General features: G+C 34.6%; 1 protein-coding gene across 1 annotated transcript in view; it reads right to left on the bottom strand.

Annotated features, from left to right (window-relative positions):
* Positions 1-24,268, bottom strand: part of LOC111045007 (DNA-directed RNA polymerase III subunit RPC1) — a 55,512-nt gene extending 31,244 nt beyond the window's left edge. Inside the window, 11 exon segments of the mRNA XM_022330310.2 lie at positions 943-1,140; positions 1,809-1,920; positions 2,241-2,365; positions 3,216-3,413; positions 4,289-4,426; positions 5,468-5,645; positions 6,564-6,804; positions 8,524-8,776; positions 9,387-9,536; positions 11,407-11,542; positions 24,057-24,268. Of these exon segments, the coding sequence (XP_022186002.2) occupies positions 943-1,140; positions 1,809-1,920; positions 2,241-2,365; positions 3,216-3,413; positions 4,289-4,426; positions 5,468-5,645; positions 6,564-6,804; positions 8,524-8,776; positions 9,387-9,536; positions 11,407-11,542; positions 24,057-24,100 (1,773 nt within the window). The 5' untranslated portion in view covers positions 24,101-24,268.
* Positions 24,269-24,365: the final 97 nt, after the last annotated feature.

Raw genomic sequence — 24,365 nt, forward strand, 5'->3', positions numbered from 1 at the left:
CCTTGTTCACACTCATAAGTGTAGAAAAACGCTCCAATGTAGATCGAACGTTCATGGGATTAATACTCGACATAGTCATGACATCAACATTCCTTTTGTCCGTCTGGAAAGGCTAAGGTCCAGCCATCTGATAATGGGTAGACGTTTATTTAATAAATTACCCCTCAAGTTTAGAGACATGAGAACCATAGAGTTCAAAAAAACTACATACGTGGCTCTGCGCTAACCCCTTCTATCATGTTGACGAGTTTTTTGAGCTGCCTGAATCCAGCTTAGACCTGTAATGCTATAAAAACCATTGAAACCATAAAGGCATATTAATTTGACTAGTACTCTATTATGTATGTGTTCTAATATTTTGACGTGATCTCATGCATCTATAGATGTTTCATGGATCGAGAAATATATCTATCTATCTATCTATCTATCTAAGTGTGAAAACGGCCATTGGATAACTCAAGACAACACTGCGATAGGAACGTGATAAATATACCAACACTTGCAATCATCACCTCTATCAATCCTGTGTCTACACCTGCTAGACAATGGACAACCAAGATAATCATGTTTGGCTGAGAACGTTCTTAGAATCGTTTATGAATACAGGATAGTAGATACAACCTTGAAGAATAATTATAATGAATTTTAGTTTAATAGACACCGTCAGACGGTACTATACTATATTCAATGTACGAAGACAAAAATGGAATTAATAAATAGATAATAATTTATGAATGAAAGTGGGATCGAATTATGGATACTGATATTGCATTGAAGAATTCTATAAATTCCAAAAGCTACTATCATAATATACGTGTCGTAGTACACTTTATTCAAGGTGCAGAATCATGAATGGAAATAATGGAAAAGTGGGTACCCAGAATGAATGAATGAGTGAAAGTGGGTATCGAGTTTGTAGTGAATACTGATCGTGGAACAAACCTTGCGAATGGCAGGCGGAGGAAGGTCGACGTGTAGGAATACATCTTCGCCAGCAAAGAGAGTGGCGACCAGCTGACATGCCTCCTCTTTGCCGAGAAAGGTGTCCTTCTGAGTCAGCAGATAGGAGCCGGTGATGAAGTCCTGTGTGGCGGCGATCAACAGTTCCCCGTTCCTCGGTGTCACCAGGTTTGATTTGTTCTGCCAAGGAGGAGCAGTCGAAATTCGACATAATGCAATTATCACTTATGAAACACAATTAAAACTAAATTGGATATGATAAATAGGATTGTTCAATGTAATCTAGAGCAGGATGAAAAAATTGTGAACTGCATAAAAAATTCAAAAGAAATAGGATTGCTAAACTAATTTGATAAACAATGTGAAGGAAATGTAATGACTGCTGGGGTGAATGGTGGATGTAGGCGAGTGGATTAGACCCTGGTTCTATAATACAGAGATCCGGGTTCAAATCCCAGTGCGAGAAATATATTTTTCTTGGGCCACTCCCGTGTTTCAGATGGACACGTTCACCGTTGGTCCCGGCTAGGTCATGTTAGAGGCCCTGAAATTGATCAGGTCTTGGAAACTCTAATATCATACCTTAGCCACACTATATTATTATGATAATAATGATTCTTATTATTATTGATAACGGCCCAGAATGTTAGGAATCTTCTGATTAAAGATAGCTTATAGCATGACTTTATGCAGGCATATTAAATCTTGTAAAAGTCAACATAAAGTAACTTATATTGTGAGAAATCTATTCTTATCGATAATTTCTGTTTAATAATAGAAAATCACCAAAGAGAAAATTATAAACTGAATAATTAAAAGATTCACAGTATCATAAAATGATTACTCACCCCCATAAGAATATGCGCTTCAGCTCTGGCTTCTTCAGTTTGAGGCAGATGGAGATTCATTTCATCTCCATCGAAGTCTGCGTTGTAAGGAGTGCAAACACATTCGTTGAATCTGGAAACAATACAAAAACGAACAATATCGTATCAAATAAGAAATTATAAATCTGTAAGTCAGCGGAGCACTACGTAAAGTCAGTTTTTGAATGTTTATTTTTTATCTATTCTCAATTTTTAAATAATATTAATAGTGAATTGGAAAGTTATGAGTTTCTTGTTCAAAATTATCTGAAACAAGAGAATAAAAAATAAAACTAAAGTAGAAATACATAATTTAGAATTAGACACTTGTACAAGAGCTAAGTATTAAATAATGTACAAAAAGTAAGTATGGAATGAGCGAATGAACGGAAATTTCGTGAATACTTGGCTAACCTGAATGTTCGATGCTCCAACACTTTTGCTTTATGCGACATTATACTCAGTTTGTGAAGACTAGGCTGCCTGTTGAATAATACTATATCGTCATCTCTTAGATGACGTTCCACAATATCTCCTTCCTGAAAAGCAAACATAGTATTCAGAATATTTAGACAAAATGAATAAATAATAAACTTACATTACAATGTTGCACAAAATTAATAAGGTATAATAAACTTAGATTACAATGTTCCTTGGAAATTAAACAATAATTGACGACTGGAATTGACGCAAGAAATATTTAGTTATCAGTCAGTGTACTTCAGAAACTGAAGCGGCAACACGTATGGGTTACTGCTAAGACGTGAAAGTTATAGCACAGTTACGTGTTATAAGAAAAATATAAAATTGCATGACTAGTAAAATATTCCTCATGAGGTTTTTGTTTAATGAACAAGTAGATGTCCCACATAATTTATTAATGACTAGGGTCTGAAAACATTAACTTGTCCTATAATATAAGAAAATTCTCCCAAACACTAGCCATAGATAGTCTGTCGATTCACAGAAAGATTAAAATGTGTGACATGTTTTTTCTGTATTATGAGATTCCATAATAATCAGTATGCCTGAATCAAGTTACATCATGTAGGAATAAGATCCTCCACACAAAATACACATAAAATAGTCACATAGCTCGGCGTTCTATACATTTTTTGTGAGAGGAAAACTTTTTCCTGTATTACAGTACTTTTAAATTTCCATGAAACAGAAATTTAGAACAGATAGTCCATTCTGAAAGCTGGAAACTATGAGGGTCTTGGTTTCTCCAATTGAATATGAATAGAAAGATGTAAGATAAACATCAAGACATACAGTTCTTAAATTCAATCAAAATAAACTTTCAATTAATTATAGAAAACTTATATTGAATAATATGAAATGTTCACCTTCCCTAGTTGAATAATTGAATTAAAATAGAATACAAACCTTGAGTTCTTGAGCAACTTTCATCCTGTTGCCGTAGCGAAGGAAAGTCTTCAGTTTGGAGCCTTTCTGCTCGACAAAGTTTGCACCTGGATGTACATCCGGCCCGTTAATGATCAGTTCCTTCATCAGCGCCATGTTGGCTGAGTGAACTCTCTCCGGGAACGTGAGGATTTTGGCCACATGCACAGGCACACCAACCTGAAGAAGGTTCACGAATTAACAAGAAGAATAGGTCAAATAAATAAAAGATGTGAATTTCTTGATCCAATAACTTCAGATTGGTTCATTTATTCACTAACATGCTGCAGTTTTCTGAAATGAATTAACGATTTTTTTGCTTAATCACTGGAGCACTTTCAAGTTCCATTGAAATAATGGAAATGCCGATCAGTAAGAGAAAAACCACAAGTAAAATAAATTCGATCCAAACTATTGGCTACAAACTAGACCACAGTTACAATATCTAAAAAATGAAACCAAATGTCTCTCCAGACGATTGTAATTATTCAGTTTTTTGCGCTCTCCTGTGAAAAAATGTGGAATGGAGTACAAGTAAGCCGGTCAAGACTACTAGCAGACCATTTGTTGTAAGGACTTTGCTGGTCTAATCAAATGTTTTTATTGTCTATTATCGTTGAAAACTACATGTATTGACAAAGTCATGAAAACAGAACATAGTCCTAAGTCTAAAGCAGCTGAGGTAAACAACAACAAAGAAAAATGAAATTTAAACAAAAATCAGTTCAAGAGTTCCAAGTTCAAACGCATGCTCCTGTCCACTCTGAATTGAATTCCATACCATCCATCCTTCTGCACATACATCATACTGTGTAGTGCTCTCATTGCAACCTTGTACCAAAGACACAGCAAAAGCTCAACGCACTCAATTGGATGAAAAACTATATGCGATTTGTGAATTGAAATAGTATCTTATCATGACAAACATTTTGTGAATAGAAACTTCCATTTTTTCATTAAAAATTCATTTCTTCTTCAATGAAAAAAAGGTAACTTGGTACTTGGAACCATTCCCAACCATCGCAAGATAAATAGTCTTTAAGAATTTAAATTACCTGTTCAATTCGGAGATTCGGATCAGGGGAGATTACAGTTCTACTAGAGAAATCTACACGTTTTCCAGAAAGGTTGCCACGGAATCGACCTTGTTTTCCTTTAAGCCTTTGTACCAGTCCTCTACTCGACTTCTTGGGCTGCAAGACAAGAAATAATGTATAATTAAATTAAATAATTGAGTAAACAACTGACAAACATGACAACCTATACAGTAACAAAATTTTGACAACTTATACAATAACAAGAATACATAAAGGTCATAAAAATCTATAGAACTATTAAAATTGTTTGTGTAAAAAGCAATGGTTTGTCCAGGTTGTCAATTTTAATAGAATTATTTTATAATTGCTGAGGTAATGTTATCATATTATAAGTATATTATTGTTACATTATTATGAAAAATATTTAATTATTATTTAACGAAAATCCTAAATAAATGCTATAAATTACCCCGAAGACTTCTGCTACTGCAGACATTGACAACAGGGTTAACAGCTAGATGGAAATTCGATGAGAACTACTATCCAAAAATTAGTTGCCAGCCCGGGAATCGAACCCGGTACCTCCCAATTGCTAGTCTGGAATGCATAGTAGTTCTCATCGAATTTCCATCTAGCTGTTAACCCTGTTGTCAATGTCTGCAGTAGCAGAAGTCTTCGGGGTAATTTATAGCATTTATTTAGGATTTTCGTTAAATAATAATTATATATTAATTAGCATTTGAATAAATGCATTCTCTATTTAATTCCATCTGTAACTGTTTGGCCGCTATGGCTTTGTATAAAATGAGCGCTGCTATCCGGAGATTGTCAGTTTGGTGTAAGGGTAAGCATTCCTGACTAGCAATTGGGAGGTACCGGGTTCGATTCCCGGGCTGGCAACTAATTTTTGGATAGTAGTTCTCATCGAATTTCCATCTAGCTGTTAACCCTGTGAAGCATCTAGATTTAAAAATCTACTACTTCGTGAAAATAATTAAGAACTCAACCTATTTCGGACTATGTGTAACCTTATCTAAATTTGGGAGAGGAATAACACAAGGTTACCTTATTTTTCTCTCCCTATCATTTTTGATGATGTACTTGTATGAATCAATAAAGAATCAATATAATATCAATCAATACAAAAACAAACAATTCATACCACAATATAAAAAATGATAAGAGTTTTTGCTTTACCTGCATATTGAGAGGAATACCCGATGTCTCACTATTAATGTATAGCGCACAATGCAATTGCAAAAACTCCCAGTCTTCGTTGATCATCTGCGCCTTGGCTCCAGACAGTCGATGCTTCATGATCACATCGTTTATAAACACTATTTCCGACAGCTTCATTGTCAGATCATCCTCGTTCCTGAAATTAACAAGTTGTGTGGAATACAATCCAAACTAAAATTATAAAATTCATTTCAAATTTCTTGTGATGAATGTATGAAATCTTCGAGCTGTCCTAGAGAAGACAGAGTTCCAACGGAAGGTCAGAGTTTACTTGAGGGTATCTCTGTCAGTCAGGGTCTGTTCACCTCTCATAAAAATATTACTCATACACAAGGCTAAAGCTTACGAGGGCTTTAACTATCAGAAAAACAGGTTTTTTCAATAATATTTTTTCTTATTCAGGTATTAATTTAAACTGAACTCAAGCTAAAGCACAGACAATGTGTTCTTCATAGAGTGTATTCTTCTTAGAGTTTCTGTGAGCCTTTAAATGTATACTTTTCAAATAAATAGCTGTAGAGCAAATAAATAGTAGGCTTTTCCCTTTTTTCATTCATCTTTAAGTAACTAATTTTTATAAAATTATGGTATTATAAATTTATATTTATGCAAAGTTGGTTATAAATAATGTATTATTTCAAATGTTGATAATTTTGTTAGTTTTTTCAATAATATTTTATTAATTTAAACTGAACTCGAGCTGAAGCAAAGGAAATGTGCTCTTCGTGGAGTATCTGTGAGCCTTCAAATGTATACTCTTCAAAAGTTTACTTTTCTTCTAATTTATTATTTATGTAGCTATTTTTTATATAATTATAGTATTATTTATTCATTCAACATAACACAACTTCCAGAAAAGTACCACAGGCTTAAGGCCAAAACGGTTCTAATTCTTATTCATACGACAGTCTACATGTAGCTAGGTTATGTGTCACTAACATTTTTGAATTAAACACTATTTTTGTATTATTTATAAATATTTATGCAAATAAAATTTTAAATATTGTATTATTTTGAATATTAATATTTGTTGAGGAATTGATGTTCGACTCACGTGCCAGATTTGAGGTCGGAAATGACACTGGGCCGAATGCAGATGGGAGGCACAGGAATGCGCGTGAGCAGCAGGTCGGAGGGGAGGGAGATGGCGGCGTTCATGAGGAGGAGGGGCACATCGGTGGTGGGGATGGCTTGCAGCAGGCGCAACACTTCCTGCGGGTTCAGCACTTTCGACAGGCCATACTTCCGGTTGTTCTCGATCTCCGCGTTGTACTGGCACACCTCGTTGTATTCCGCTGCAACAACACACAACATTCAAATTGAAATTCATATATCAATCTATAATCTATAATTGACCAAGCGAAGTGAGGTCTAAGATTCAAGTCGACGGTTTTGCATGTCTCTTATGTTTATATGTTGCGCATTTAGATATAAATAATAGCAATAGATTTTCATGAAATTTGACAGGTATGCTCCTTTTTAAATTGCGCGTCGACGTATATACAAGGTTTTTGAAAATTTTGAATTTCAAGGATAATATATAAAAGGAAAGGAGTCTCCTTCATACGCCAATATAAGAGTAAAAATCAGACTATAGAATTATTATTGTTATTATTACTAACATCATAAATCAGCTGTCGAGTGGATTATAAATTGCATGCCATGACGCATGCAATTCAATATCTCAATGTAACTTGGTAAAAAATCAGCTGCTGTGTGGACTATTAATTGCATGCCTCATTGAATGTAATTTTTATGCACTATTAAATGAATTATTGATTGCATGCAATTATTAATAACTAAAATAACACAGTATTGTCTCTCGACCTTTCTCTGCTTTGAACTCGGGCTGACCTGTTGCCAGTACCATGTCTTGAAGGAGATTAGCTTTTGATGTTTGCATTTTTGATACACCAACCTCAACAGCCATTGGCCGTTTTCACACCGATATCTCGCCGACATGACATACAGACAGAATTTACTCTGATGGACAGTATAAGAGGAGGCTGTGGTTTATAACTGCGGGAGGTCTACTGTTCACAGAACTACTAGTAAAAAAAGGAAAGAATTGGCTTAAACATGTACGGGATAGGAAATTCACGAATGACGTATAATCACGTCTGAACTACTGGTCTGATTAACTTCAAATTTTACATATATATTCTTAATTTACCGAGGATGGTTATAGGCCTATTTTAAATTATTCAAGATTTCAGTAGGTCAAGTTTCTATTTAGACCCTTTCCGAGCTCGGTTTACCTGCTAGTTTGCAAAAGGAAATAAGTTGCAAACACTATGGATAAAACATAATTTGTAGCATACAAAACTGTACTGCAAATTAAATTTCCTTCAGCACTGTCAACAAAAGAGAACCTTGAGTGATGGCAGAGAGTCACAGGATACCAATCGAATAGAATTAAAATTTGCTTGCATATTTTCCATGTAACCAAAACTTACATATTTTCAACTATATTCACCCACTTACTATATTTTCACATAAGGGCATAAACGAATGGCATATAAATATTCAGAGTAAAGTGAATAACGCTAGTAACTATTCCCACTCAGTCCCACCGAACAGATACGAAACAGACTGGAAATATCCTAAGCTTTCATTGAAACAGAGTTTACATCCATTATAATTTTATAACGAGGTGAAGAGAGATCATATTTAAACAAGCTGGCTTATACAATACGTTACAATATATTAACAGGCAATATGAATTATTGATATATTATTATATGAATATATTGCATTTTGAATTTAATGAACTGAAGAATTATTGAAAATGTAATTGTTGAAATACAATTCAAATTACGATAATACAATATTGTGTGTGATCGGAGGTTGAAAAAAATGATTCTTACATTTGAAGACTTGATAATTTTAAATATTAGTTTCAATTACAAATTTGCTATTGAGCGATTTTAAATAAACTACTTGAAAAATTATCAACAAAAAATGAATAAAAAATTCTCAAGCAACAATATAGCCTAACAAAATAAAGCACTTACCAAGTTTCTCTTTCATGACACCCTCCGCCTTCTTGTTTCTGTACTTTTCGTGCATGATCTTGAGCAAGCCACATTTCTTGACAACACCATTGATGTCTCCACACTCCGGGCAAACGAAGCATTTTTTCGCCTTTTCCTGAATTTGCTTTCTCAACGCTTTCTGCTGCAGAAAGGACAGCTTTCCATTCCGGATTTTCTGGTAATAGTGCAACCTTTCTTTCTGATTCAGAAGGACCCGAGCACATAGAGGGTTCTGCAACAGACAATCATTTTATCAGTAACATAATCTGTTTTCAGGAGTTCTGTTTTCTGTACTGGATATTTTTCAGAAAAACTTTTCGTAAAGACTTTTTATTTCTTTCAATATTTGTATAAAATATTTCGTTTTCATTTGTTTACTTGTATTATATGTTAAGAGAGCAATTATGGGATATTATCCTTTGTGCTCTCATATGTATCTCAGGAAAATAAATAAATCATCTATAATATAATATAAGAAAGAATTGGCTTATACACGTACGGGATGGGAAATTCACGAATGACACATCATCACGTCTGATCTACTGGACTGATTAACTTGAAATTTTGCATATTGATTCTTAATTTACCGAGGATGGTTATAGGCTTATTTAAAAATTTTCCGGATTTCAGTACGTCAAGTTTTCAGTTTGCCAAGTTTCAAAATAGGACCTTGCGGAGCACGGGTTACCTGCCAGTGAATAATAAGATGAATGATAGAGAAAGTGAATGAGTATCTAGTTTCTGAGTAGCAAGTAAGAAATTAACTAAGTAGGAGAAAAAGTATCTACATTTGAATGCATGTTTATTGAAATATTCTTAAGTGTTTTGATGGAAAGTCATACCTTGCAGATTGTCTGAAGTACATTGATCACACATCTGAAGTAGCCGACATGGAAGACAGGCAGCTCCAAATCGATGTAGCCGAAATGGCCGATGCAGTCACTCAAGCCTTTTCCACAAGTTGCGCAGTTTGCATCTTTCTGATTCGTTCCCTACAAAATCAGATAAAATTGCTAGAATAATTCAGTTGGAAGATAAAATAATTAGTAGAAAACAAAACAAGAGGGTTCCTTAACATGAAAAATGTCAGCCAGAAAGCTAAAATGGCAGTCTTCTGGTCCACATATGTTCCTACTTTGTTATACTCTTCCGAGATGTGGACTTTGACAGAAAAAAGTAAGTGTAAGCTGCAGTCCCAAGAAATGCGCTTCCTACAGAGAGTGATTGGGAAGACAAGAAGAGACCGACTGAGAAATCAGGCTATAAGAGCTGTGGTCAACTCTAATCCAATCACTCAGAGGATTAAGGAAGGGCAGCTTAGATGGTGGGCCACGTAATAAGGATGGGCGAGGAGATTGGGCCAGTACCATATCAAAAGTGATATAGGAATGTGAAGGCGAGCAGGAAGACCGAGGAAAAGATTGTCTGATGACCTCCGGAGAAATTTGGAGGCTAGGGTGGTGATTAGAGAGTGATTGGCCGTTTGGCGCAGGATCGTGATAGATGGAAATCTCTCGTAAACTCTACACCGCAAGGTAGAAGAGTAGGTAAGTAAGAAAGCAAAACAATTATTAACATGATGATAAATTTACATTATATTCAAATACGAAAAAGATATGACTGATACTTGAAAAATGTTTTTTTTTTTTAATATATATGTCCTATATTAGTCTGAAATCCGTAATTTTCAGAATTACTTTCTTGATTATTACAGAATTGAAATTTTATCACGTTTAGCAATTAGCGTTTTCGCAAACAAGTTAAACAAATATCTATTTAATAGATGAAGTGATCCGTGAGTATTTAATACTGTATCAAAAATGGATTTTTGCAACATTGAAATTATGAAATTACATTCATATTTAAAAACAACGATAATTTGAGTCAGGCTTATAGTTCATGTCTTTTAATAAGCCAGTTTAATTACAATGATTACATGAACTGAAAAATGGCGGTTCTAAAATTTATGAATGGAGTAGCGTTACAAAGCATCGTAAAGTAATACAATACAATAAGTAATAATTCAAGCACATAGTAAATTAAGATTCAAGAAGGAAGGTGCTTTAAAGAAGGAAGGTCTGAGATTTAAATAACACACTACTTTTACACAACAATGACTGAAATAAGGAAGAATTGGGCTAATTATTCTTGCTCTTATCAGTTTGAAACGGATCGACTAAAACTCATCATAGCTAAATTGTTTCAGTTTATGAACTCCAATTTTCCAATAGTGTATTATTACATACATTATATTTGTATTATTACAACTTTTCTAGGCAACGTTAGCTAAGAATTTCAACCGGATAACTTGATGGATACAACTTAACAAGAGAATAAAATGTGAATGAGATAAAAGTTTATTCTTTACTTAGAAGATAACAAAAACACATAGAAAAACTATTCTAATTGATTTTTTATTAAGAAATTGTTCTATAGTTCATAGAGACTCTTGACAAACAAAAGCCAAGGATTGAATTTAAATAAAACATCGCTTAACAGTTTTCTTACGAGGAAACAATGACAAACAAAATTTATAACTTGACATTTCAAGTACTGTAATAGAAATAATTATTTTTAGTTCTTAGAGACTTTTGACAAAAAAAAAGCTATGACTTGATTTTTATAAAACGTTGTTTTAGAACTTGTTTTCTATGGTTCAAAAACTCGTATGGTTTGTAGAGAAATTATGCAAAGATCTCCTCCTATCCGAAATTTGATTTTTACCTCAGGAGTGAATGTTTAGCAATCTTCAGCAAACAATACCTTTTCTTTAATGTCCAACTTTGTATTATTTTTGTGAAAAATATGCCACTCTGGTGGAGATTGCTCTACAATAAAAAAATGAAGTGTGATTGTACTGACCATGCGCCTGTCAAGGACTCCATAGGGAACAGGGGTGCGCTGGCTGTCCTGGGAGTAGAGATTCTTGGCGACGACATGCAAGTGAGCCTGCTGCTGCATCTGATGTGGCCCGTCCAGTCCGAAACTGACATGCGATCTACAAAACAAATCAATCATTTATATACTATTACTTAATTGTATTTTTTATCGTTGAAAAATTTCACTATCGATTTCACTTCATTCGATGTATTATTGTATGTTTTGGTTGCTGAGAGTGATGCCTACATAATCTTCTGGATAATGATTAGATGTTGATAAGTTTAAAACAATCATTCTACATTTTCTACTTCATTGGATTACTTATTCTAGTTTTTGTTGACTGACAATGATGGCCACATAAGCCCTGGGTTTGTGCGTGAGTGATAAGATTCGATTTCTTATTCATGTGTTCAACAAAACATTTATACCTGACTTGAATGTTGAAGAAACTATAAGAGACTATCCACAAAAGTGAGATGCATATAAACTCAAGAAATTTTCTTCGGAACTGAACGATAATATGGAATAAAATACGACTGACTAATAGTGGTATAACTGTGATGATTTCTTATGAGACTGTACAGTTTGAGTATACAGAGTGAGTCATATGTATGGGAACGCTTCAATACATCGGAGACTGTTGTAGATATAATACTGTAACTTTCAGGATAAGTTATTCGTCAAATACTCTACCTTTTGATGTATAACTGAATTTCAAAGGGGTTGTAACTCGAATATTTTAACGTAAACACCCATTGTGTGATACATCATTTTAAAGGCCTTCTCAAAACTAGAAAGATCACTTAAATAAAAATGCTCTGTGATACTTTTATCCAAAATGGCGGCTGATTGAAATTCATCAATTATTTCTTTAAAAACTCAAACTTCAATCAGCCGCCATTTTGGATACAAGTATCATAGATCATTTTTGTCGATGCCATCTTTTTTGTTTCAAAAAGGCCTTTGAAATAATGTACCACACAATGGGTGTTTACATTTAAAATATTCGAGTTACAACCCCTAAGTCACCCCCTTATGAGGGGTTGAAATTCAGTTGTACATCAAAGGTAGAGTATTTGAGCAATAACTTATCATGAAAGTTACAGTATTATATCTACAATAGTCAAATTTATTGAAGGGTTCCCATACATACGACTCACTCTGTATATGTATCCATTTTTGGGAAAGGATTTCGAATTCACTGCCTTTAATGATGAGAAATGTAAGGACCTATAATTTAAGTACCAACGCACAGACAGTTCCTGAATGAAAAATATAATTGAACAATCAAGTTGAACAACTTGATTGAAAGTGTAGCACCTAATGTACTGTGATACTTATAGGGCGAAAGAAAAATGCATAGGAATAGTAAAAATAGAAGGAAGACTAATCAAGGGTTACATCAACCGAGTTATGATATTAAAACAAAAAATACTTAAAATGCATGGAATATGCTTATAAATTTGCAATATTTATTCAATTACAGTAGCTTATTCATTATGTTCAATTTAGAAAATAAGAAAGGTTCAGAATCTGATCTATATGTGGGTTTTATGACTTAAAATATCCAGTCTAATGAAATAAAACGTCGTTCCAACAATCAAGTGATTATTTAAGCCGGATTGATTAAATTATTCGAATAATAAATAATCAATGGGTTGAAATTTCGATTTTTTCTTCTAGACACCAATAGTAAACATCTAAACACACCCATGGTAGTTTATCGTAGTTCAAAGTAAAGTGGGAGTCTCACATAAATTTGGTTTCTAAGAGGTATATTTCTGCTCAATCTTTTAAAAATATTTATTGTTTAACTCTTCTGTATATCCAGCTGTTTTACAATTGCACATATATATTATAGTCATTCAACTAATGGAATTCTTACTTGAGGAAATTATACAAATGTTGGAACCTGTTTGTTTTCAAAAACGAGCCGTAAGAATAATTGTTGGGGTACCTAGTCGCTCACATTGTAAATCTATTTTGAAGCAATTGATAATCTTTACAATTCACGGTGTGTATGTTTTCAAGTGTTTTTTGTATATTCAGAAAAAAATTGTCCAGTCTTCAATTAAATGGCTATGTTCATAATCTTAACAAAAATAATGCTTTATTACTCCTGTTAAATCAAAGTAATTATTCGTATAAATTGAATGGTCTTATAGAAAATGGCAGAATAATAGAAGTGAATTGTTAAATTTGTAATGTAATAATATACATGTAATTATGCTTTGTTTATATTATTATGGAATGATTTTGTATATTTTGACTTATTAATGTTTGTAATAAGCATTTTATTAATGTTGCAACAATAAAATGAATTTTGATGTAAGATTGATCTTGTTTTTCAAGATGATTGACTAAAACCAGATAAACAACTTAATTGTCAAATGATTAATATTCAAGAGGAGTGGTTGGAAAGAGCAAATAAGAAACTAGATTATCAAATAAACAATATTCAACTAGCACTTTCACAATAGTTTTCAGCTGTCAATCACTGAAAAACTATTTTTTCAAAATCTAGGCTAAGCGGTGGCCCAATTTCATAGATTTAAAAACATACAAAGATTGAAGTGTTCGGTGACGGTTACTCAAACAGCTATTAAGATAATTATTCTAGAATTAATAAGTTTGTAGGTTGAGATGGATCATTATCGATGAAGTTGCTACTTGAAGGGAATCAACAATGGAAAAATGCTAGGTATGGTTCGAGATCTTTCTTACAATAGTATTGTTGAAATTAGAACATTCACATTAGTGATAATTCTATTATGTTCAGCTTGAAGATGACATAATTATGATACAGTAGCTGGCCACTCTTACTGTAATATAAAACTAGTCCACAACGTGTTTCACCTGATCAACATTGGTTTGCTATTCTTGTCGGTCATTAAACAAAACAGATAGCTCTATCCTCTGCTCGGTACCGTTGCCAAATCGTTGTAGACTATGAAGATATACTCGTATAATGAACTAGCAAAATATTCAATCTCATTCAAGGAAATTTATTATTGAATGATGGAAAGATATATTTTCTTGGAGAATATGAAGATTTGAAAAAAGAGTGATCATTATCAACAAGAATCAACACGATATTAGAGTATCGAGATGACTTGACTTGCAGCTATCGACTGTAGAAAGACGATGAAAAAAGGAAGGTGGCAACTGTGCCGTCCTATAACTTCATTCACAAGTAATATGAGCTCAAGTCAGCATTCGTTGGATGAGGAGCTGGAATGTTATTCATAGATAATGCTGACAGTTTAAGATGAACCTCGAAAAAGTTGCTAGAAATTTATCACAGGGCCGACAGCTATAAATGTTATAGTGCTATAAGTGCTATATAGTGGTGCTCCATAGCAGTACTCAATGTGATTTTTCCTGTTTCCAGACGCTGAAAATTGCGCCGGTGTGAACCATTTTTATCGCCTCCCTTTACTTAAGGTGCAATTACTTGGAGGCGTCTCAAGACGCGCGGCTGTAAGCAGGCTTGTCAAGACGCTTGGTTAGGGCCATCCCGGCTAGAGCACATCTAGGCCTATATAATTTTATATTAATTTATATATATAAAAGCGAAATGGCACTGCTTCATTCACTCACTCAATCATTCATAATCAACAGAACTAGAATTTACAGGACCAAATACGTTCAAATTTGGCAGGTTTGTTAAGTTGGTCATCAAGAGGCGCACTATGAACGGATTTGAAAAAAATCCAAAGATACTCCCAAAATCTGTGTTTTCTCAGCACACAGGCTCAGCTGAGTTAAGCCTATTAAAAGTGTTGTATTGGGAGTCTTCAAGTACGCCCAAGTTCCGCGGTTTTTGAGGGTTTTCCACGCCTTCTCAAGAACTAATTGACAGATCATGTTCAGATTTGGCACAGAAGTTCAGCTAGGGTCTGAAAATTTTGTCTTGATAGGACTTCAAAATTACGCCAAAGATACGCGCTTTTACAGCGTTTTCCAAGCATTACTCCCCATGAGAGGTTGGCTGCAACTCTACGTTTCTTGGCCACCGGGATGAACTATGAAGAGCTGAAGTTCATCACAGCGATATCACCGCAGAGATTGGGAGTAATTATTCCTGAAACCTGGGGTAGATATGGGTAGATTCAGGGGTAGATATGTTGAATACAAAAATCAATAAAATTCTTTCAATAATGTAGATATTTATATAGATTTGTATTTCACATAATGCTTTTGTATAATGGGTAATTTTGTAATTATAAGATGCTAATAGGCCTAACCAACAATATTAACATTTTGTATATCCATTAAAACTATTGGGTAATTTTGTAATTATGTAATGCTAATAGGCCTAACCAACAACTCTAGTAGCGACTCTAGTTACAGAGATACAAACGATAAAACACAGAAATAGCCTACTTGATAATAACAACTAACCTTATTCATTTCCTTCCGAAATGAGCCTCTCATCGAGTTGAGCTTCTTAGTAACTACATCTTTTGTAGCTGTGGGATCAACAGTTTTGAAAAACTCAAGGATCATCTCCAGAGCAGCGTTCCTTTTTACCTTGTCATGAAAACCAGGGTCTGTTATTTTCCACAAACAGGTATGATCCCTGTACATCTCGATCACAGAGATTACAAAATCCCGGTTCGAACTCATGACAACACAAGAACAAAACAACAATCAAAACAAGAGCAAAACAGCAATCTATCCTTCCAAGTCAACGGTCTGACACGCACTGAGACGGGACAACCCACAGGTTTCCACATTCACGGTCGTTCCGTCGTTCCAGCATGCCATCGAGATTCCCCATTCACGAGGAGTTGGAGTGACGTAGGTTTGGCGTGGCGCGATGGATTTTCAACCGGTTGGAATTCCATCGAGCCTCGTCGCTCCACCAAAATACGAGCGCGATTCACCATTCACGTCGTTCCAATGGCACGCTACCGTGCCATTTGGCTTGTTGGAACGCTCGTCAGTGGCCAGCTTAAGAGGTATATATTTTCTGCTCAATCTTTTAAAAATATTTATTGTTTAACTCTTCTGTATATCCAGCTGTTTTACAAATTGCACATGTATTTTATAGTCATTCATCTTATGGAATTCTTACTTGAAGAAATTATACAAATGTTGGAACCTGTTTGTTTTCAAAAACGAGCCGTTAGAATAATATTGTTGGGGTACCTAGTCGCTCACATTGTAAATCTATTTTGAAGCAATTGATAATCTTTACAATTCACGGTGTGTATGTTTTCAAGTGTTTTTTTGTATATTCAGAAAAAAATTGTCCAGTCTTCAATTAGATGGCTATGTTTATAATCTTAACAAAAAGAATGCTTTATTACTCCTGTTAAATCAAAGTAATTATTCGTATAAATTGAATGGTCTTATAGAAAATGGCAGAATAATAGAAGTGAATTGTTAAATTTGTAATGTAATAATATACATGTAATTATGCTTTGTTTATATTATTATGAAATGATTTTGTATATTTTTACTTATTAATTTGTAATAAGCATTTTATTAATGTTGCAACAATAAAATGAATTTTGATGTAAGATTGATCTTGTTTTTCAAGATGATTGACTAAAACCAGATAAACAACTTAATTCTCAAATGATTAATATTCAAGAGGAGTGGTTGGAAAGAGCAAATAAGAAACTAGATTATCAAATAAACAATATTCAACTAGCAGCACTTTCACAATAGTTTTCAGCTGTCAATCACTGAAAAACTATTTTTTCAAAATCTAGGCTAAGCGGTGGCCCAATTTCATAGATTTAAAAACATACAAAGATTGAAGTGTTCGGTGACGGTTACTCAAACAGCTATTAAGATAATTATTCTAGAATTAATAAGTTTGTAGGTTGAGACGGATCATTATCGATGAAGTTGCTACTTGAAGGGAATCAACAATGAAAAAATGCTAGGTTTGATTCGAGATCTTTCTTACAATAGTATTGTTGAAACTAGAACATTAACATTAGTGATAATTCTATTATGTTCAGCTTGAAGAAGATGACATAATTATGATACAGTAGCTGGCCACTCTTACTGTAATATAAAACTAGTCCACAACGTGTTTCACCTGATCAACATTGGTTTGCTATTCTTGTCGGTCATTAAACAAAACAGATAGCTCTATCCTCTGCTCGGTACCGTTGCCAAATCGTTGTAGACTATGAAGATATACTCGTATAATGAACTAGCAAAATATTCAATCTCATTCAAGGAAATTTATTATTGAATGATGGAAAGATATATTTTCTTGGAGAATATGAAGATTTGAAAAAAGAGTGATCATTATCAACAAGAATCAACACGATATTAGAGTACCGAGATGACTTGACTTGCAGCTATCGACTGTAGAAGACGATGAAAAAAGGAAGGTGGCAACTGTGCCGTCCTATAACTTCATTCACAAGTAATATGAGCTCAAGTCAGCATTCGTTGGATGAGGAGCTGGAATGTTATTCATAGATAATGCTGACAGTTTAAGATGAACCTCGAAAAAGTTGCTAGAAATTTATCACTAGGGCCGACAGCTATAAATGTTCTCGTGCTATAGAGTGGTGCTTCATAGTAGTACTCAATGTGATTTTTCCTGTTTCCAGACGCTGAAAATTGCGCCGGTGTGAACCATTTTTATCGCCTCCCTTTACTAAAGGTGCAATTATTTGGAGGCATCTCAAGACGCGCGGCTGTAAGCAGGCTTGTCAAGACGCGTGGTTAGAGACATCCCGGCTCATCACAGAATAGATACAGAATGGTAACTGTCAATCAAACGCCTATCCAACCAATGCTTTTTACATGGCACAAATACTAGACACGTTACGTGACCTTAGGAAGTGCCAATCCTGGTCTTCTGATTGGCTCGCGGCAGTGAACAAGATCAATTGATCCGGATCAGTAAAGTGATCCGAACCTCCCATCAATACTATTGCAATGCGGAACTTCCTAACAAGATGGCGGATTTTTGCGCCAGGGTACTAGTCGAGTTTCCATACTGTATGTATACTGTGGCGAAATGGCACTGATTCATTCACTCACTCACTCATTCATAATCAACAGAGCTAAAAATCTACTGGACCAAATACGTTCAAATTTGGCAGGTTTGTTCACTTGGTCATCTAGGGGCGCACTATAAACGGATTTGAAAAAAGTCCAAAGATACGCCCAAAATCTGTGTTTTCTCAGATTTTTCAAGAATAGGCAAAAAATGTTCAAACTTGGTACACAGGCTCACCTGAGGACCTGAGGTACAAAAATATTATATTGTAAGTTAAGTTCCACCTAAAGTTTAGACGACTAAGTTCTGCCCAAGATCGGCGGTTGGTTTTTGACTTTCTCAAGAACTTATTGGACATTTCATGTTTAAATTTCGTACAGATGTTCAGTAAGTGTCTAGAACTTGATTCTTAAGAGAACTCGGAATAACGCCAAAGATAGGCTGTTTTACTGCGGTTTCCCAGCGTTTCCTCACATTTTGCAACAACTAATTGAGAGAAATTGTTCAAATTTGGTACACAGGCTCAGCTGAGGTATTAAAAATATTGTATTGGGAGTCTTCAAGTACGCCCAAGTTCCGCGGTTTTTGAGGGTTTTCCACGCCTTCTCAAGAACTAATTGACAGATCATGTTCAGATTTGGTACAGAAGTTCAGCTAGGGTCTGGAAATTTTGTCTTGATAGGACTTCAAAATTACGCCAAAGATACTCGCTTTTACAGCGTTTTCCAAGAATTACTCAGTGTTTTTTAGAGGGTTTCTTTTCTCAAGGTTTTCAAAGCATTTTTCTACATTTCTTAAACAAATTCATTATTGATAGGGTTGAATATGGATGTTTGTTAAGTTCTCCTGTTTCAAATTTTAAAGATCTATCAGACTGAAGTACAATAATTCTCATAATATCCTAACCAAGTCTCTAATTCTGATAAAAATAAAGTATTTGCAACCCTGCCCTACATAATTCAATAAAAACTGGTAATTGAATCGTGCCTGAAAGTTTCATTTGACTTTTTGACGGAAGGAAAAAAGCTCAAATGAAAAATTGTTGATTCTATTACTGGATGATCCAGCTGGCGAGCATAGCAAGGGGTCTGGGTGTCACCCCGATAACTTGTCCCCCCCCCCCCACGTCAGGATGTTACCTCTGAAACCGGTTCTTGTAGGTGACCGGTTGACGCCGACACCTTGTCTCCTCTCTAAGGAGGTGACATGCTGACGGGGAGACTAGTAGACGCGAGCGAGCACTCGATACTCTGTCGTGCACCGCAACGACAAGATGTCACCTAAAGACTCCAGTGGGAGCCATGCCAAAGAGTTGCTAATAATAATATTTCAATATCAAAGTTTGAAAGGAGTACGCAACAGGGGGGCATGGCGCAATTTGCGCCATCAACATTTTGGGGGGGGGCATGATTTTTTGTATATTTTATGTCAACATTTTGAATTATGATTAAAAAATCAAGGTATTAAATAGAGATATCCTAATGTAGTTAATTTTTCCCACCTTTACAATGTTATATTTTGCTAAGTGTAACTCAATATAAAGCATAAGCACAATTGATAATATTTTGTATGCAGGAATTTTAGTAATTTTAAGCCTATGAGTTTGAAGGTGAATCTTTGACAAAAATAATTATAACTTCATCATCCACTATTATTCTGATTTCCTTTGCTTCATTTTAATTTTTAATGGTCCTGTGTTTAAGTTTCCTTGCTGTTGCAAGAAATATGCGATATTTTTCTCATTTTCACAGTCTCGACAGTTTTTCGATATAAACAGTAATGCAAGATCAATTTAGGGTAACTCAGCTTATAGAGCATGACATTTTCTCTCATTTAAGACCAATCGCAAGTTTCTATCATGCATTGTACTCATTTTAGAGACTCTTAATTAACAGTAAAATCGCAAGAAAAATGAGAAAATAAAGATCATCATTCAATTGGCTGTAACTTTTGAACGGTATTGAAAACAGAAGTATACTTCATGGGAGTGAAAAGAAGAGAAAATTCATCACAACCTCGACCACTTTTTGGATTTTGCATCTGAAGTGTTCCACAAGATACGCAACGTTGCATATGCGAGACTGTGAGAATGGGGAAAATATCACAAATTTCTCGAACATTCAAAGTTGCGTATCTTGTGGAACACTTCAGATATAAAATCCAAAAGTAGTCCTGCGCGACCACTCAATTCATTGGAAATTTATTATCTTTAATATTATATAGAGAATGCTTTTTCTCGAAAAATCCAAGGTTCTCGAGATTAAATGGAAAACTTGAAAAAATCGAAAATTTTGGGGTGAAGTCGCCTTCTGGTGTGTCAGCAAATTTCAGATTAGAATTCAGCGCCCCAAAATATATATAGAACCATCGAAAAAAATTATTTCGGGGCTGTTTCCTGAAAAACGACCATTTGACTGGACTATAAGTTGTTATCCTATTATAATAGCGAGCAATTTATGTATATCTGTTTATATTTTTCTATTTCTATATCTGGTTATCTGGCTATCTGGTTATTTATGTTCAACGGATCTCGGAAACGGCTCTAACGATTTTCACGAAATTCGGAATATAGTAGGTTTATGATATCAAAATTCGATTGCACTAGGTCTCATCCCTGAGAAAACTCTCTGAAGGACATGAAGAGGATAATTCATCCTTGGAAAAACAGATGATGATTCGTCTGTGAATAAATCACAGACGAAATATATTTTTCGTAGTGAATAAATCAAAATTCGGGTAAGTAACAATTTTGGGCTGTGTCTGTTAGTACTTTCCCAATCATTTTAAAGAAATGATTATCAATGAAATAAATCTGTTTATCAATGAATAAATAACGAGCAAAGCTCGGTGCCCCGATATTTGGTATTAATAGATAGAATTTACAAAATGTACTTGTTCAGATGATATCTTTATTCCAATAACCAAACCATTTAAAGATACATTTTGTTCGACTTGTGTTATTTACTCCTGTAATGTTAAAAAGTAAATACTACCAACAACACAACATCAGTGACAACCTATTCCAATTCATGATAAATATCGGGGCACCGAGCTCCGCTCTAGAGTACCTACAAAAGTATATAAAAATTATTACGAAAGAAGAAATTATAATAAATATTCATAGTTCATACAGAAAGGTTCTATCTAATCACAGTGGATTGAGATTAATTCGCAGGAATGCAAAAATTTCTCTCACAAAAGCATGTTAAATTTTAATCCTGATTCATGTCACGTGAACCAAATCACAGAAGACCATCTCAAAAGATAGCTTATCCGATTGGTTCTACTGGAATTAATCAGGATTAAAAGTTAACCGGCTTTTGTACAACTGTCACTAAGTACCTGATTGAATTATGTACAAAAGTTCAACAGCTGAGTCATAATTTTGTCTCAGTCCCACACACATGCACTCGCTCACTCACTTCCATCATCAACAGACGCCGAAATTATCAGCTGTTTTTCCAAGGATGAATAAATTCTTTTAATGTCCTTCAGCGAGTTTCCCCAGGGATGAGACCTAGTGTAATCGAATTTTCATATTATAAACCTACTATGTTCTGAATTTCGTGAGAATCGTTAGAGCCGTTTTCGAGATCCGGTGAAATACAAACATATAAACATCTAAAAATTTAAACATCAAAACATCTAAACAGAAATTGCTCGTTTAATAGTATAGGATTTAGAATACCTAAACTTGCCGACATTATATATTGTATGAATAAAATCGTTCCAAATTTGTATGAATGTTTACCAAGATTGCTATGCAATATTCTTTTGCAATAAAGAATTATCAATGATATTATTATTCAACTTTTTATAAGTAACCTTAACATTTAAAAAGCAAAGCCTCCCTTACTTATCTTTTAATATCCTATTAAAATATGTGTCATGTAGTTTTTCCTGATGTAATGAAGTTCTTTCTAGTCCTCCCGAACAAGAACGGGTGCACTGCTAGTCTCAAAAATAATATCAAAAAGATACTTTATTTCTATTTTAAAGAGATAAGAAACGATGGTATATATTTTTACAATATTATGAAAACAGAAAGAATTCCTCACAAGACCAAAGGTAAATAATGTCCTTTGGAAGATTAGAATGTAGAGGTGCGTACAGATATACGCGCCGCGAACATGAGCAATTCACTTTTAATCAGCTGATTATATCTGTATTTTTACAGAAACGGTAAAATACAGATATAAAAAGCTTGGCATCAGCTGATTAAAAGTGAATTGCTCATGTTCGCGGCGCGTATATCTGTAAGCACCTTAAGATGTGAATTTTATTGTCATACACTGACTAATGTTAAAAACTAAAGAGTTGGGAGTTGGGGTACTTTGGGGGGGGGTCATTACACATGGATTGGGGGGGCATTACACTTGAATTGGGGGGGCATGCGCCATTGGCCTTGGGGGGGCTGGGCACCCCTGTCTCAAACAAATTCATAATTGATAGGCTTGAATATGGATGTTTGTCAAGTTCTCCTGTTTCAAATTTTAAAAATCTACTCAAGCACAAGTACAATAATTCTCATAATATCCTAACCGAGTCTCCAATTGAGAAAAAACTAAATAAATATTAATTAATTCTGATAAAAATAAAGATTTTTGCAACCCTGCCCTACATAATTCAATAAAAACTGGTAATTGAATCGTGTCTGAAAGTTTCATTTGACTTTTTGACGGAAAGAAGAAAGCTCAAATGGAAAATTGCTGATTCTATTACTGGATGATCCAGCTGGCGAGCATAGCAAGGGGTCTGGGTGTCACCCTGACAATTTGACCCCCCGTCAGGATGTCACCTCTGAAACCGGTTCTAATCTTGGAGGTGACCAGTTGACGCCGACAACTTATCTCCTCTCTAAGGAGGTGACATGCTGAAGGGGGGACTAGTAGACGCGAGCGACCACGGATACTCTGTCGTGCACCACAACGACAAGATGTCATCTAAAGACTCCAGTGGGAGCCATGCCAAAGAGTTGCTAATAATAATGCTTCAATCTCAAAGTTTGAAAGGGACTTTCGCAACTTGGCACTATTGGGACTACTGGGTTACTTGGCACACAATAACTGGAGATTAATACAATAAAAAACATCCAATTAGACTATAATTGTAGGGAATCGTATTAAGCTTCTTTGTCTGAAATTTAAATTCAACCATTCCGTTTGATTGAAAAATGTGCTTTAAATATGTAAAGAGGATGGATTTCTTGAAATCTTAAGCTTCTCAAAACCCATTTAACTAACTACAAGACAAATCATTACAAAAGAAAGCAATAAAACTATACGGTACAGCATATAATGCAATAATGAAATTATTCTACACAATGAAACATTAGGAGCTACTGTCATAGCAGTCTGTGTGTATCGCGCGGGTAACATGGCCAGATCTAAATTGCAAGTGAAAAATTACTCCGGTTTGAGCCCTGCCTTAACCTATATGGTAGGGTACCGATAAGAATACAGTACCACGATTGCACGGTAAAAGTAAACTAGATTCGTTTGAATTAAAGTTTTTTTGCGTTAGATATGCTTAGAAAGCGACTTTGAAAGAATATATTGAGCAGTTTTAGCAGTAAAAACTCAATTTTTGATGATGAAAAAACAATAGAAATAAAAGCATTTTAACAAAACAATAGGCCTATAACATTACTCACATTTTTCGGGCCACATCTGTCTCACGATACTGTTCTTTAACCATGATGTTGTTATAATAATTTCATAATTCAAAAACGGCAATTTAAATTATTAAACTGGTTTTACTGCTTAGAATTAAATTCTCAAGTACGGTATAAGCAAAACCAAAATGCTTCAGAAATCATTTTTGCCGCATGGTCCTGCCATTTTGGCAGATTCCTTTCACCTAACCTAAAAATCAAAGTATTCGATAATCAGCTGTTAACTATCTTCTATCGACACCTATTTATCGATAGCCGAATATTTCGGTATATCGGTACCGTTATCGA

This window comes from Nilaparvata lugens, chromosome 2 (genome assembly GCF_014356525.2).
Source record: "Nilaparvata lugens isolate BPH chromosome 2, ASM1435652v1, whole genome shotgun sequence".
NCBI lineage: Eukaryota > Metazoa > Arthropoda > Insecta > Hemiptera > Delphacidae > Nilaparvata > Nilaparvata lugens.